The sequence below is a fragment of the Penicillium concentricum genome, assembly GCF_028827145.1.
Source record: "Penicillium concentricum strain IBT 3081 chromosome Unknown utg000002l_segment0_segment0, whole genome shotgun sequence".
NCBI lineage: Eukaryota > Fungi > Ascomycota > Eurotiomycetes > Eurotiales > Aspergillaceae > Penicillium > Penicillium concentricum.
In genome coordinates this window covers 8865861-8881426 of record NW_026622755.1, presented here as the reverse complement: position 1 = coordinate 8881426, position 15566 = coordinate 8865861, and the positions used below count along the sequence as shown (strand labels likewise).

Here is a 15566-nt window from a genome sequence, read left to right as displayed (position 1 = left end):
GAGTAATGGCCTAGAACTAATAAAGGGAATGTATAAGGAGGCCTCTCGTTCAAGGCATAGCGGCAGGACGAGAAAGGTGAAACAAAGACAAGTCTGCAAAGTACATATGTAGAAAGAGTGATCACGTGAAGCTATACAAACCTTTAAAGGAAGGAATACCGGAGGTTACGTAAGTTACCCCACCGCCTCATGCACCAATGAGATATTTCTAGTTGGCATCTGATCAACACGAAGCAACCTAACACATTTGGCTTCTTATTGTCAAACAGTGAAAATGCCCAGTGTGAGATTAAACTCCCCATGGCTGTACCGCTCCGGGCTGATAATTGTGATAGCATGGCGTGCCACGGTACAAACCAGTTGAGAAGTCCGCCGAGGCACGACAGCAAGAGCTGCAGAAGATAGAAAATTACAAGGATCTCGAGCGTTCGGTATCCAAAAAGGTTGGTCATCCTATAGATCTGACCTATAAACAGAATCTGACATAAGGCAGGTGGCTGAGCATGAGTACACAATCGAGACCTTGAAGAAGATCTCGGAGCTGCTGTCTAGCAACCCAGAATACTACACAGCCTGGAATTACCGCCGGCAGGTAGTGCAATATCAATTCTCCCAAGCAGGAGGTTCGGATGATGAGACTGCCGATTCGATCACACAGTTAATCATAAATGATTTACATTTCCTCATCCCCCTTCTCCGGAGCTTCCCAAAGTGCTACTGGATCTGGAACTATCGTTTATGGCTATTGGATGAGGCTCGCCGTCTACTATCCCTTCCCGAGGCCCGGCAAATCTGGCAGCAAGAACTTGCCCTTGTGGGTAAGATGTTGACTCTTGATAGCCGGAATTTCCACGGGTGGGGTTATCGCCGCTTCGTGGTCGAGACCTTGAAGGAGCTTGGCACTGCTGAAGAAGCAACAAGCATGACCCAGAAAGAATTTGAATATGCGACCAAGATGATTGGCGCCAATCTTTCCAACTTCTCCGCGTGGCATTACCGCACAAAGCTTATCCAGTCGCTTTTGGATGAGCAATCTGCCAGCGATGACGACCGGAGAAGAATGTTGGATGATGGTTGGTTTAACCTGTCTTGCCAAGTCTACCTTATGCTAATTTGGGTTTTTCTTAGAACTATCTCTTATTCATCAAGCATTTATTGATCCTTATGATCAGTCACTTTGGTTCTATCACCAAAATTTGATGAGTGTGTTTGACCCGTCGATGGCCGAACGAACTATGGCTCCCAATTTGAGCTCGTCCGACCGACTGGAGTACATTAGAAATGAGATCGAAGAGATCCAGGAGATGCTCGATGGGGCCGAAGACTGCAAATACATCTATCAGGCATTAATTGAGTGCACCCTTCTCGCATCCAAGGTGGAAGGCAGCTTGCCTTCCAAGGATCGGGACCAGATTCTGAGCTGGCTCTCAGAATTGAAGAAGTTGGATCCATTGCGACGCGAACGATGGCTTGATTTTGAGAAGACCTTGTGAAAATAACTAGTTACATACCTATGTATAGACGTATTATTTGTTTATTGACCCCTTTTATGTAGTGTCACACCTTGAATTCCTTAGAAACACCAAAATGCCATTAAGACATTCTTATAATAGCATATTAAGCACAATTATAATAGAGATAAGAATAATGATTCCAGGCTGGTCATATATACATGTCGAATATGCCATTTGCATTTCCATCTCTAACTTGTTCCGCCCTGAGGCGCCAATCAGCGGCGAGTGTACCTTGGCCATCGAATCAATCATTTGAAACTCGCCAAATTCCTTTTCCTTTCTCATTCCATATTTCTTTTCCCTTTTCGCGAATTCCACTCCCTTGGGATTTCTGGCCTTTAGCTCTTTTGAGTCTCTGCTTTTTTGCGATCCTATGGAGTGTTCCATCTTCTGATTGTTGTGAGGTCATCTAACAGCTATGGACATGTCTACGCCTACGAAACACAGTCCTGAGTACGAAGTGGTAAGTTGGTTAGACCTAGATCCTTCCAAAATCACAACTTGCCTTGACACGAGCTTATCGTTATCTGAATAGGAGTCATTTGACGACGCCCTTGAAACGGCCCCAATCCAGGAGAACAACAACCTCAACGTCACAATCCCCAAGTCCACTTCCACCCGATCATTGACCGACAGTCCTCCAATTGGCTCACATATGTCTCCGGAATCAACGGAGAAACCTCCGTTCCCTTCTGAATCGCAGGACGAGAAGAAGACCGAGACTCCCGAGGAGCAGGACAAGGATGGCGAGGGGCTGGATGGACAGAATGACAAGATAATTGAGGACAGTAACAAGGGGAAGAATAAGGACGAAGGAGCGGATACGAACGATGGGACTCACTATGACACCAACGACGAGGTGAACACCGCGACCGATGAGCCCACCCAGGGAGAGAAGCCGGGGCAAGGACCTGAGGTTACGCAGACAGAGGTAGATAAGAACGAAGGCGATCACGATCAGAGCCCACAGCAGAAGTCGCCTCTACTCACATCCCACCGTTTATCGACATCGTCATCGCTCGACGAGGTGAACCTGATGAACAGCAAGGAAGACGAGCCGACAGACAAGGCACAGAGCCCCCGGGACAAAACATTACCGCCTCCGTTGCCTCCCAAGGACAATCCCACCCCTCCGGCAAGCGCAGGTCTGATGGGTCTGTCCGGTAGCCTGCCCTCAATCCCATGGGCGGCCCCTCCAGTGAACAAGAACCCACCCATTCCCCCGCCAGCCCCTGCTCGAAAGCCCAGTGGTCCATTTGCATGGTTCTCTCGAAGCTCAACCTCGACCAATGTGAAGGACATCAAATCCCCAACCCACTCTGCCAGCCGACGAAACACCGCCACTTCCGTATCTACTCTTGCCAGCAACCTAGAGCAAATCGCTCGTGATGGCGACGACCTCTCGAGCATTGGCTCAAAGAAGCCGAGACGCAACAGCCTGAAGGATCAGTTCAAGATGCTGCGCCTGCGCGAGGAGAGCCATGCGCCAGAGGTCGATCAAACGAGTGTGCGATCCGGCCAGGCCAGCATCAGCCAGTCAGGAGCTAGCCCGCCTATCATCCCAGAGGAAGGAGAAGAGGGCATCTTGGTATCAGGAGCCATTTCACCTTCGGCGACCGTAGCTCCTGGGAGAACGGGCTCTGTGGCTGATGCTTCCACCCCGGTGGACTGGGAGATGTGGCAGCAGCTTGTGAACAACGGACCCCAGGCATTGGCAAGCTCAGAGGAACTGAATGCCGCCATCAAAAGAGGTATCCCCCAGACGATCCGAGGAGTTATTTGGCAAATTTTGGCGGATTGCCAGACTGCTGATCTGGAGGACACATATCGAGAGCTCGTGGCGCGTGGTACAGCACAAGACAAAGATGGACGAATAATAAATGGTGCCGAAACAACGTCGTCGCGCTCTTCAGTCCGCTCCCACCACTCGGGTTCCGGATCCCGGTCTAGCAGCGCTGCCCCTAGCCCGTCTTACGAAGGAGACACCGATAAGTTGTGCAAGGAACATGTCCCCAATGACGCCGACCGCCTGAAGAAAGCAAAGACAGACGCCGTTGCGCTGCAAAAATTGGAGAAGGTCATCAGGCGAGACCTGGGTGCTCGCACTAGCTACGCGAAATACTTTGTTTCCCAGGGCAGCCAAGAAGGCCTCTTTGGGCTGTGCAAGGCATACGCCTTGTATGATCCAGGAGTTGGATACGCACAAGGCATGAACTTTATTGCTATGCCATTGTTGTTCAACGTGAGTGAACCCTCAACTAAGATGACTGAGCTCATAGGCTAACCGTATACGCAGATGGACGAAGTCGATGCTTTCGCCATGATGGTCAAGCTGATGAACAAGTACTCCCTACGAGATATGTTCATTCAGGATATGCCTGGGCTTCACCGTAGCCTATATCAATTCGAGCGACTTCTAGAAGACCTTGAACCCGCTCTCTACTGCCATCTCCGGCGCCGTGGAGTTCCTCCTCAGCTCTACGCCACACAGTGGTTCTTGACTCTGTTTGCCTACCGTTTCCCGCTGCAATTGGTGCTTCGCATCTACGACCTGATCTTCGAAGAGGGTCTAGAGACTACTATACTTAAATTTGGTGTTGCGATCATGCGGCGAAATGCAGACGCGCTGCTCGAAATGAAAGACATGAGCGTGCTCACTACTTTCTTGAAAGAGCGTTTGTTCGATACCTACATCGACAAGCAGCCGTCCACTTCATCAATTCTGGAGTCAGGCTTCTTCGGAAGCTCTGGCGCCTCCGACAAGGAGATCTACCGATCTGACATCATGGTGCAGGATGCTTGCGCCATTCCCCTCACGTCCGAGATGCTTGCCACGTACACCACCGAGTGGGAGGAAAAGAGTCGAAGTGAGAAAGAGCGCGAAGTCGAGCTGGAACACTTGCGGCACACTGTGAGCACGCAGGGCGCGCGTGTCCGACTTCTCGAGGAACGTGCCGAAGCGTCAGACAAGGAGCATGTGCAATTAGCGTCTGAGTTGGTGCACGTCAAGGTCGATAACGAGGAGCTGCGCGACCTCAACGAAGCGCTGCAACTACAGGTCACCGAACTCAAGAAGGTGGTCGACAAACAGCCGGCCGAAGTGGAGGAGAAGCTTCGCTCCGAAATGGAACGGATCATGACACGGAATATCGAGGTGCAAAACGAGAACCGTGCGATGGAAGAATCAATGTCGGAGATGGAGAAGGAGTTGGTTGCCACGAAAATGAAGTGGGCAGAGGTAAAAGATATTCCCTTTAATATCCAACGTGCCGAGACTGACGAACTCAAAACAGATTTCCGAGAACCACGATACTCTCCGCCAGAAATGGAGCGACCTTCGTCGTGCCCTCGACTGATCACCTCATCCCTTCTATTACTCCTCTCGACCCCGGATAGCAGTATCCGGATTCTGTATATTTGGAATGCACAGATGAGATAGCGAGGATCTGTGATCACGTCTCTATCCTGCGCATTTGCATGCTTATGGGCCAGGTCATTTGCTTTTGTTATTTTCCTTGCCGTACCTGCTTCCCCCCGTTTTGACCCAATGTTATGATTTGCGCCTTTTACGACCCTCTTTGGTATTTCCCTTCTCCAAGCTCTCAGCATGCCATTTTTTTTTGGAAGGCATCGGTGTTTTGCCTGTTGAATTATCTTTGCTTTAGTGTGTATGTCTATCTCCGATCCTCGGGCAGGGCGTACGAGACGTATGCAATGTACATCATCACAATGGACTTTCTTATCTAGCTTCTGCATATCCCCTACATCATCCCTTAGCTCTATACTCTATACCAAATTCAAATCCACAAATTCAAATCCACAAATTCAAATCTAAATTTTCTCAAATTACAGAATATTCTCATAATAACTCGTCAACACATCCTCCTTAACAGGTCCCGCACAAGCCTTGAGAAGCTTATGCGCCTCACATTCGCCATCATAGTATTTCATATCCTCCATCGAAGCAAAAGTCGTCTTGACAGACAAGTTATATCCCTTATTGCGAGGATCGGGAATCGAAGCACCAACAGCCGCAGCAACGATGTAGGGCTTGCCGTCCTAAAGATACCCGTTAGTAACCGTTGCGTCTCATTCCGAGTCCTCCCCTTCTACTCCGAATGGTAGTACAACATAGTACACGTATGTATGTAGCCATCACGGAATGCACAGGACTGTATATATCATATTCACCTTTGTAGCGGTCTTCGCAAGAACCTTGTACTGCTCCAGCACGCGGTCGCGATCCGCCTCGTTGGGGATCTTGAAGAGGGTGATTCGCTCGATAGGGGCCATTTTTGTGATAGTTTGTAGGGTGAGACGGGACATTGTTAACCGGGGGATTATATGGGCTTTTATATGGCGGGGTTAATGGTTAATAATCTCAAATGTTCCTGATACTTCCGTCGGCTTGTGGGGGAACCGGAGTAGATTGATCATGATTTGTTTAATTAATCCGGGGGTTTTTTTGGTTTTTCCAGGTGTTAGTACTATTCTTGATCTTGATCGTATGCATATTCTACAGTTGCTATATCTATCCCTTCAATTGGGAGTATTTCTTTATTTTGTGAATGGGCGGAATAGTGGTGGTTGGAGAGCGCGCAATTCCGCTCGGGTATTTGGTGTGCGGAATAGGATATTGAAGGATAATGGTATATCCTAGGATGGAAATTTAAGTGCCGAGGAACTTATCTGCTTCATTTATGATGTCCAGAAGATTGATTATAGTCCTTAGATTGGATATGACATCTCCATACCCATTCAATCATTCCATGGTCTACGAACCATTGGTCACAGATTCCCACGCAGTCCCTGTTCCCTCTCAAAAGCCTCGAACAAACTCTTGAAATTCCCAGCCCCAAACCCATCAAACGAATTCCGCTGTATGACCTCTATAAACACCGTCGGTCTATCCCCGACATGCTTGGAGAAGATCTGAAGCAGGTATCCACGCTCATCGAAATCAACCAAGATATTCAGCCGCTCGAGCACGTCGACATCGGCTCCAAGCGTCCAGGACACTTGTGTCAGGCGTTCCCGCAGATCGGCATAGTATACAGCTGGTACATTGAGGAACTGGACACCGCGCGCGTGGAGCCCAGTTACGGCAGCGACGATGTCGTGCGTGCGGAAGGCTATATGCTGCACTCCGGCGCCGTGGTAGTAGTCGACGAATCTATGATGGTTAAAAGGATTGGTATGTGGGTGGAATAGAGAAAGAACAGGGGATTGCGTACTCTTCAATCTGTGACTTCTTCTTGCCAGTTGCAGGCTCGTTCATAGGCATCTTGATGGTTTCGTTTGGTGAAGCGATGACAATTGATCGCATCGCCGAGTACTCGCTGCACATGTCTTTATCGTCGACCGTCCAGTAGCGATGGAAGTCGAGGCATTCCTCATAACTAAAGCTCATGTATTAGAGTGACGATTCCAACAAAAACGACTTTGACTCTACTCACTATTGGACAATGGTGTCCACTCCTCCCCACGACTGATTCCCCACACAGTGATCAATCTCAAGAATGTTGATGGGTGGCAGAAGCTGTGCGATCGGATCTTCACTATCGATCAATCGATACCCAGGTAAGAAGGGAGCATCTGACGAATACTTCTCACGATTCACCAGAGAATGTACCGTATCTCCGTACGTCCCAAGAGTCGCAGAGACGATCCATCCAAGCCCTTCAACAGCAGACGTCTGCGGTTCGGTGATGGCGCGAGCACCGTTCCCTACAGCTCGCTCCCATACAGCATGTATATCGCCCGCGATCCGGAATGCGACATCCTTCACTCCGTCGCCGTGTATGGTCAAGTGTCTATGGATCTCAGCCAGCGTCGCGCGCTCATAATTCGAAGCCTGGCGCAAGACGTCGTCTTCTGAGCCTTCGTTCGGCGGGCCACAGACTGGCCCCGTGAGAACAAAAGTAGCGCCGCTGTTGGCTACAACATAGCTCACAAGATAGGGCGAGCCGGTTTCCGGGCCGCGGTATGCAATGGGGCGGAAGCCCATGCGAGTGATCCAATACGAAGCGGCTTGTTTGGGGTTGCCGACATACCAATGGATGTGATCGAAGCCGACATATTCGGGCCCCATCTTCGCGGGAAAGATATCTTCATTTTTCGGCATGGTCATGGTTGGTGTTGATTGTGGCTGCACTGGTATCGGTGTAGGTTTGGACCGAGAAGCATGTCATCCCTCCGGCAGCCGTTGGCGCCGGTATAAGTTGTCAAGTTATTTATGAATGATTTTGAAGACAGCTGGGCCAGGGTTGAAAAAAAAAATAGAATGGCTGGTGAAGGGATCCCTGTCCAAACGCGTCACATTCCAAGCCCGCATCCCCGGATCAATAGAGCGCGGGCTATCTAGATAACCTTACATATGAGGCAATGCTGAAGTCATCCATTCACGCTTTGGAGACCGATCATTCCATATCCTTCCTGGATGTTCTGCTGTCTGTGCGGGCTGCAGCTTTGTCCTTTGCTGAACCTTGGTAGGTTCGGATTCAGGCTTGTATACCCGGAAGAAGCAGAATTGATGTGTTTGCACACCAAGAAGGTCAATGCCGTAGAGAAAAAGCCGCTATTCTCCGCAGCAAAGCGTGAGTCCATGTTCAGTTGGGTTGGCCATGTCATAACATCCGATCCAGTCCTGCGGCTCCAGTATATGTTGTACACAATAGATGCTCATCTCCAGAAGATCCAATTTCGCGAGTTCATCCCATTCCAATGCAAGAAAGTAAAACCTCCAACCCAGCCCAATCAAACATTTGTTACGGGCTCCGGCCGACTCTTGAAGAAGATCTTATAGCGCACAATCTCCACAACCTCCAGTTCCTCGCCCTCCGACGCCTGTCGTTTTTGTAGCACAGCAATTGGCCGTGGGAGCTTCTTGACTTCTCCAGTCATCCGCTGGTACCGGCCAACATACATGTATGCGCGCTTCATCCATTTTGTGTCATCTGGGTTGTGGACCGAGTAGTCTGGGAACATGAGTTTTCCGATCGGAGTTTCGAAGGTAGAGGCTGGATTATCCATAGAGGAAGAGTAGTCTATGTCATCTTCTTCGTTCCCCGAGGGGACATTGATTGTGCCCTGGAGCTCGAGAAGGGCTAGGCCTGAGGGTGTTTGAAGGAGTGCTGGGAGGGGATTGTTCGGAGTTGAGGCGGTCGCAGCTGCTTTTGCTGGACTTGAGCAGTGTGGGTGCAGCTTTATGGAGGGCATGATGTAGTCTCTTTGATGTTTCAATTGTTGAAGGAGGAAAACGCGAACGCGGCACGCGTTTGGTTCCCCACACTTATCATGAGAAACGGGCAATTACTAGACGAGCAGGAATACGGAATACAGAATACAAAATACATATGGAAATTATTGTTACTTGTAGAATTGGTGGGATTAAGAATATTTACAGGGCTTTAGATACATGGATTCTTAATAGTCCACTGTTTATTCTGTCTCCGGGAAGGATAGTCAACACTGGGTCCAAAGCCGGCGTCCAGGATCAAGTAAAGTGTGTAACAATTGATGTAGATTTACTACATGAGTTGGACATAAGCGTGGCTGGTCGACAGGATGTTTGGCGTAATAGTGTTCTTCCAAGCCATGGCCGAGGTTGGGGTATCATAAGAGTGCAATAGATGCCCTTTCCAAGAGAACGAATATCTCGTGTCGCAAAGAGCAGCTAGCTTGACCATAGAACATAGTCCTGGAGGCGAAAAAGAGCAGATGGGCAACAACACAGCAGTCACACGTTGAAGATTAGAACGTAGAGCTCGGTACCTGCACAAACTGCCAGACAACTCTCCAAAGCTGGAAATCAGGATTCAGACATAAAAGCGCCCGTCATATTTTGCCCTCTATCTGCATATCAATGTTAGCTGTGATCCTTCATTGCTATAATCAAACCACGTACCAATAGGTCAGGGGTACCCGACACTTGCATTGCAAATAACAAATGGGAACAATGCACGATGAGCCAGAAGCATAATTCTCAAGAAGTGCTCTTATAGCAAATGTCTTCGAGGTTCTGCAGGCCCTTGATCGCCTCACCAGCTACATCTTCCGCGGTCCCAGCGGGACCTTGTAATTTGCCGTAACGGAGATCGCTCATATCACCCACAGTCGTATTGAGTTGAGCTAAAATCTTCGCAGCCTCTTGATCGATTCCAGCAATTTCATGCTCAATATTAGCGCTAGCCATCTCCATTTCAGCCAGGAGGCTAGCCACTGAGTGATAATCTCCCGGTGCAGTAGGTGGCTGGCCGAACATATGAAGATCCATATCCATCTCGCGCTGCTCTTCAGAATTGGAGGCTTCGACTCCAGTGGCTAAGATAGCTTTTCGGAGCTCTGCTCTCTGCTGTTCACCTTGTTTGATCTCGTTGTCGATGCTTTCATTGACTCGGTCCATGTCTTGTTCTCGGACTTGCTGCAGCTCCCGATACAATGTCCTGATGTGTGGATGGGATCTCAATCGCTTCGGGAAGAGCTCTGTGAACTTTTGCAGTGACATGACTGTTGGCAGTGGGGCTGGAGAAAGCAGGAAATTGCTCAGGATGGATTCCTCTGAGGGGGCCATGATGGATGTGTGTGTAGTATACACAGATATGAGTATGGTGTTTTTTTTCCCGAGTGTAGTTCTGTCTTTTCCCGTTTGACGCGAACCGAACTTGTCAATATTCACGCGAACAAGACAATAAGAAACAGAATGAATAGAATTGAACAATAGAAATGAATTGATGAATAGTTATTGTAATAATAGAAGATGTATGAATATGTAAATGTGAATGGAATAAAGTGCCGCTAATTCTTTCCAAGGGGCCACTCATCTTCGCTTGATTTCCCTTCTTCTCCTTTGCAACTCCACATCTACTACATCTCCAGCACTACTTCGACCTCCCATTCTATCTTCAAAAATCTTGATATCTTCTATCTCAGATTCCTGAGCTGGTCTCTCGTCTGATCTAATCTTGTGGATTCTCTCTTCCACCTTGATCAAATTTGCTGTTATCAAACAACATCTTGTACTGCCTTTGTGCATCTTCATCTCCTGTCTTTGCTCAAGTCTGCATATATTTGCAGTGTTACAGACCATCAGAATCTTTGAAGGCTCCCAAGATTCTTCTGATCGTTGTGGCTGTTACCGCCTGTATCACTCCCACGGGGCCTTTTCCCGTGAAGACAGGAAACATCTTCCAGACTCTACACCTTTGAGCTCGAAGGTCTCTAGTCCATCATACCAACTTGAAACACGCATATCTTCTACCTTTCTCCGACAAACATGGCTCCTATTTCCATGTATAGCAAGGATGAGAAAGTCCTTTGCTTCCACCATGAGATCCTTTACGATGCCAAGATCCTGGATGTTCGCCACAAGGATTCCACTGACAAGAAGAGCCCCTTTGAATACCAAGTCCACTATAAGGGTTGGAAGAATACGTAAGTCTGACTTATTTCATTCCCCTGTTTCTCTACATCCTGGTTGTGGTGTTGAGATTCAATGTTGTTGTCCCCTCCAAAATTTGTCCGGGCCATTACGGAAGACTTGACCTCGATCTATGCGCTCTCTGTTATGAAAAATGCCTCTTGTTTTCGATTGTACATGTTTTTAGAAACCAACATGTCCAAACCCATTCGATTTGGAACAATCTTCTAACATTTGAACAGCTGGGATGACTGGGTCCTGGAGGACCGTCTTCGCAAGCACACGGAAGACAACCGCGAATTGGCCAATAATTTGCGTCGCGAAGCTGAAGCTTCTTTCCGTTTGAAGAACACCAAGGTCACTGCTAAGAAGCGTGCCGGTTCCGACCGTGACTCTGTGCGGGACAGCGAGGAGCGCGGCGCCTCCGTGCCCGGCCGTGGCACAAAGCGAGCCCGTGACAGTGAAATTGAAAAGGTATGCAATCACGACATCAATCTACTCAATTTGGTTCAATGGAACAAAACCAAGAAAAAAAATACAAAGGAACTATAACATTCATGATTTCATACTAACAATCCATGACAGGAGGAGAGCTTCAACATTCGCCCCTCAGTCCGCATTCTCATGCCAGACAACTTGAAGTCCCTACTTGTCGACGACTGGGAACAGGTAACCAAGAACCAGTGCGTCATCTCTCTGCCAGCGAAGTACCCAGTCCGCCAGATCCTGCAAGACTGGCATGAGGAAGAACTCCCAAAGCGGTCGGGCTCGTCAGCAGACGAGGACGTGCTTGAGGAAGTCGTCGCCGGGATCCAGGAGTACTTCGACAAGTGTTTGGACAAGATTCTTCTCTACCGCCACGAGCGCCCACAGTACCGCGGGCTGCGTAAGAAGTTCGAGGCTGCCACCGGGGACCTGGCCGATAAGGGCCCCATCGATGTCTACGGAGCGGAGCACCTGATCCGCTTGTTCAGTATGTATTCCCGGTTCACCTTACTTCTGATTTAATTGTGAGGGTAGGGAATTGTGCTAATCGTTGCGTTTGTGTAGGCACCATGCCTGAGTTGATTGCTCAGACTAACATGGATATGCAGGCTACGAACCGCCTGCGTGAGGAGATCTCGAAGCTGTCTATGTGGCTGAGCAAGAACTCGGAGAAGTACTTCGCTACCAGCTACCTGCCGGCGGAGAGCACTCACTGAGTGCGGCAGGTTCTTTGGGGGTGGGGGAAGGGGGTTTCTGTCTCTTTTTTTCGTTGCCTGCGTTAGGGTGGTCACCTCTTCCAGCAGCAACTTGTTTTTTTTAAAAAAAAATTCGATTCGAGAAGCGTGGGCCTGGAATACAAATTTTTTTGCTCAATTAATGTCTTAATCTCTAAGACGGAGAGTATCCCAAGGTTCTCGTAGGATGTACTGGTAGTAGAGAGACCAAGCCCTGATATTACTTGGTAGTCATCATGGATACATGGATATAATAACAGTGTAACACCGAGAAGAAAATATGAATTCTCAATTGGATATCTTAATGGAAAACTCAATGATACCACCACTACTACCTAGTGATCTACCTCTCCACAGCACCACCCACAAACACCTTGAATCCAGATCAGAATCCAAGATCCATAAAAATAGAAAGAAACGAAAGAAACAACTCCACAGCCTGATACCTAAGCAACCAGTTGCCTAGCATCATCAACAGCACACCGCGCCGCACGCTTCAACTCACTCTTCCACTCCGCCTCACGCCACTTAGTCCAAGCACTCAGACCCTCAGGCGGCTGGATACTCAGCGTATCATAGCCCTGCTTAATGATACGGTGGACCTCACGCGGGGAGAGATTCTTCTTCTTGATCGACGGCAACGCCACCGGCGCAGGCTCATCAGCTTTAGGACTAGCAGCAGTAGCAGCAGCGGCGGCGGCGGCGGCGGCGGCGGCGTCCACACTATCCGATTGGAAGAGCAGCGTGTAGAAATGAGTAGACACAGATTGGAGGGTGTCGATAGCGGCTGAATGTAGCTCCTTTGGGGAGATTGCATCGGCTGTTTTGGAGGCTGAGACGCCTGCTACTGTGGTACTGGGGCGGGACAATGCGTATGCATCGCGGAATTTGGAGATGATGGGGCCTGTTTCGACGAGCTTGTAGAAGAGGTCATCGTACGAGGCTGGGTCTGGGAGGAAGGTGTCGCCGCCTGAGACGCAGAATGCGATTAGATCTGCTAGGGAGGTCGTGAGGGTTTGGATCTTGGGGTTGCTAGTTAGATCGGAGGCGTAGGTTGTTAGGAAGCGCATGAGGGAGAGAAGAGTCCGCCAGAGCTCGGACCAATGGTAGGTGAGGCGGATCTTGTTCTTTGATAGGTATGTTAGGAGGCGGAGGGTGATTGCGATTGTGTGGCTGGGGAGATTGTTAGTTATGCCATGGCTAATGGATGCAGTTGATTATTGTTACATACCTGTAGATATTGACGTCGAGGCGCCGGCGAAGGTTATGCGTAATAGTATCGATGGCAATATCAATGATCACGGTGGCGAGGACCCGGTCTCCGCTGACTAGGGGGAGATAGGGCTGTTTCTGTCGACAGATGCGGACCTTTCGCTTGACATTTTCGCTGCAAATGTGCTTACAGATGGTTGGGTCTTCGACCAGAATGCGAAGTGTAAACAGGTTTAGTTCGGCATAGTGCCCGACCCGCGGGGATCGATATGCATGTTGGAGAAGATAGGAGGACAATGAGAGGAAGCTCGAGAAAGGTGATTCTTCATTGTTGCTTTCTGGTTCCAGATGGACCAAATGATAACCAAAGAGCTTATTGGCATTTGTGAAGTCGTATGTAGCCATCAGAATTGCAGCTTCTTGTGCCGGACTGCCAGGATTGTAAGTTTCGAATCAATGAATTATCGGCGCAAAGAACTTACAGATCAGCGAACAGGACCTTCGCTTCTTCTGCCGAAGGAGGGTTCACTTTATCCCTGGCGCCAGGAGCAAGCACTCGTAGTCCAAAGAAAATCAATGTGTTGGTCAAGCTCCAGCCTTCTGGGATATCATCCTGGACAGCAATGTAGCCGTTTCGCAGGCGATTACAGGCCAGACCGACCCCTTTGGCAACTTTTTTAATATTTGACTCATTCACAAAATCATCCAGGCGAAGCTGGTAGGGATTTTGGAATTCAAACTTGTTGTAGTTGGCCAATAGCCCCAGAAGGAGGAATGGATCGAACACTTGCAGTGGTGTATCAGAATCAGAAACATACTATTGGCAAGTGTCAGTTATTTCCACATATAGAAGCAATATGAGTCAATCAAACCTTCATAAGCGCTGGGAAAAGATCCCTGTGTGTTAGATAAGAGACCAGGCTAGTTTTGTATGCTCCGCTAGTCATGGCAATGGCCGTGTTGATAGCCTTGAGCCGCACATCGACTGGAAAAATTAGGACCAACTACCATGAATTCAGTAAAGAGCAGAACAGACAAAGACTTACAGCTACTGCCATTGCGAATGATTCTGTCCAAGACGGCCACGAAGTCGGCAATAACATGGTCCACTTCGTCGAGTCCTGCAAGAACAGTGATGACATCCGAACTTGGATTTGTGTATTTCTTGCTCAAAATGCTTGTCAAGAAAACAGTCAATGACTATCAAACAGGGTTAGAGAATAATAGGTCCCGGATATTGATCACGGGGTTCTTACATCTAGTGCATAAGAATCCGACGGGGCGACCCCGGCTGCCGCTTCGCGAATGGCACGGACAAAGAAACGCCGAGTTTGAATCTAGTAATTGCATCAGGTATTCGCGTTTATTTTCTGGGATGCATTCTGTATCATGACTTACCTGTAGATCGATTGTATCGTCTGGGCTCAAATGGTCCAGGATAGCATGCAATTGTTTCCGGTCTGGAGGGAGCAAGAAGAGTTCTCTCCAAAAGCCCTCTGAAGGGTCTGCATCATCTGCCGCCTATCAGGGGTATGTTAGCAATATCCCACAAAGTCATGTCTTCTATCCGTACTTTGAAGAGATTCTCATAGAGCTGGACAATCTTAGGTTTGAAGGAATCGGGTCTACTCTGCTGGGTGAGGGGTGAGGCGTCCATGATATTAGACATGATCTGCAACGATTAGATCGCCAGCATTGGAACCAAAAGAGTAAGGTTAATTTAAAGTCGAGTTGATTCAATTGCTTCGAGGTTCATGAAAAAGGGACACCAGCCACTTTGTCAGCCGATCCAGCCACATGTCCTTTTACACTTGGTAATATGTTTACATTCTGGGATTTTATAAAAAAGTAACAATTTTCAATATGTTTTGTATATTAAATCGGTGGATCTATACAATCCATCTACATTTTTTTATACTATTCTCCGCCACTTAACTGTATTTGGTGTGGCATCCCTTATGGAGGGGTGACTCAGGTTTCTCCGAGGAACGGAATTCTCCGCGGAGTCAGAGATGACTCAGCTTCCGAAAAACGCACCTGGATGACCACATTGAAAATCAAGTCTATCTAGGTAAGTTGTAATTATTTTTAACTAGTTAATTAGACTGGATTAGGGAAAGAGGGATCAGATGTTCCCTCAGCCTTTCCTTTAAATTAATACAAAATAAGCTAAAGAGCCTCCCGAGACCGAGGAATGGCGCC

The 15566-nt window shown here is 48.4% G+C and overlaps 8 protein-coding genes across 8 annotated transcripts; 3 read left to right on the top strand and 5 right to left on the bottom strand.

Annotated features, from left to right (window-relative positions):
• Positions 1 to 274: 274 nt before the first annotated feature.
• On the top strand, positions 275 to 1493 carry N7517_007089 (Rab geranylgeranyltransferase BET4; the record flags this gene model as incomplete). Its single annotated transcript, XM_056724819.1, has 4 exons — positions 275 to 283; positions 336 to 443; positions 494 to 1073; positions 1129 to 1493. The coding sequence occupies 4 exons, from the start codon at positions 275 to 277 to the stop codon at positions 1491 to 1493; spliced, it is 1062 nt and encodes a 353-aa protein (XP_056581069.1).
• A 439-nt stretch (positions 1494 to 1932) lies between these two features.
• Positions 1933 to 4870, top strand: N7517_007088 (putative GTPase activating protein (Gyp5); the record flags this gene model as incomplete). The annotated part of the gene is made up of 4 exons (XM_056724818.1): positions 1933 to 1977; positions 2050 to 3756; positions 3811 to 4752; positions 4808 to 4870. 4 exons carry the CDS (start codon positions 1933 to 1935, stop codon positions 4868 to 4870), a joined length of 2757 nt encoding a protein of 918 aa, XP_056581068.1.
• A 490-nt stretch (positions 4871 to 5360) lies between these two features.
• N7517_007087 (Dabb family protein) lies at positions 5361 to 5840 on the bottom strand (the record flags this gene model as incomplete). The annotated part of the gene is made up of 2 exons (XM_056724817.1): positions 5361 to 5573; positions 5706 to 5840. The coding sequence occupies 2 exons, from the start codon at positions 5838 to 5840 to the stop codon at positions 5361 to 5363; spliced, it is 348 nt and encodes a 115-aa protein (XP_056581067.1).
• A 462-nt stretch (positions 5841 to 6302) lies between these two features.
• On the bottom strand, positions 6303 to 7644 carry N7517_007086 (4-hydroxyphenylpyruvate dioxygenase family protein; the record flags this gene model as incomplete). The annotated part of the gene is made up of 3 exons (XM_056724816.1): positions 6303 to 6687; positions 6749 to 6913; positions 6971 to 7644. The coding sequence occupies 3 exons, from the start codon at positions 7642 to 7644 to the stop codon at positions 6303 to 6305; spliced, it is 1224 nt and encodes a 407-aa protein (XP_056581066.1).
• Positions 7645 to 8270: 626 nt separating this feature from the next.
• N7517_007085 (Ctf8 family protein) lies at positions 8271 to 8732 on the bottom strand (the record flags this gene model as incomplete). The annotated part of the gene is made up of 1 exon (XM_056724815.1): positions 8271 to 8732. One exon carries the CDS (start codon positions 8730 to 8732, stop codon positions 8271 to 8273), a length of 462 nt encoding a protein of 153 aa, XP_056581065.1.
• A 766-nt stretch (positions 8733 to 9498) lies between these two features.
• On the bottom strand, positions 9499 to 10086 carry N7517_007084 (Cnl2/NKP2 family protein; the record flags this gene model as incomplete). Its single annotated transcript, XM_056724814.1, has 1 exon — positions 9499 to 10086. The coding sequence occupies one exon, from the start codon at positions 10084 to 10086 to the stop codon at positions 9499 to 9501; it is 588 nt and encodes a 195-aa protein (XP_056581064.1).
• A 702-nt stretch (positions 10087 to 10788) lies between these two features.
• N7517_007083 (Chromo domain/shadow) lies at positions 10789 to 12134 on the top strand (the record flags this gene model as incomplete). The annotated part of the gene is made up of 4 exons (XM_056724813.1): positions 10789 to 10946; positions 11175 to 11406; positions 11518 to 11905; positions 11983 to 12134. 4 exons carry the CDS (start codon positions 10789 to 10791, stop codon positions 12132 to 12134), a joined length of 930 nt encoding a protein of 309 aa, XP_056581063.1.
• A 464-nt stretch (positions 12135 to 12598) lies between these two features.
• N7517_007082 (ARMH3 family protein) lies at positions 12599 to 15021 on the bottom strand (the record flags this gene model as incomplete). Its single annotated transcript, XM_056724812.1, has 8 exons — positions 12599 to 13325; positions 13384 to 13794; positions 13847 to 14181; positions 14237 to 14349; positions 14411 to 14564; positions 14621 to 14701; positions 14763 to 14885; positions 14938 to 15021. The coding sequence occupies 8 exons, from the start codon at positions 15019 to 15021 to the stop codon at positions 12599 to 12601; spliced, it is 2028 nt and encodes a 675-aa protein (XP_056581062.1).
• Between the last annotated feature and the right edge of the window lie 545 nt (positions 15022 to 15566).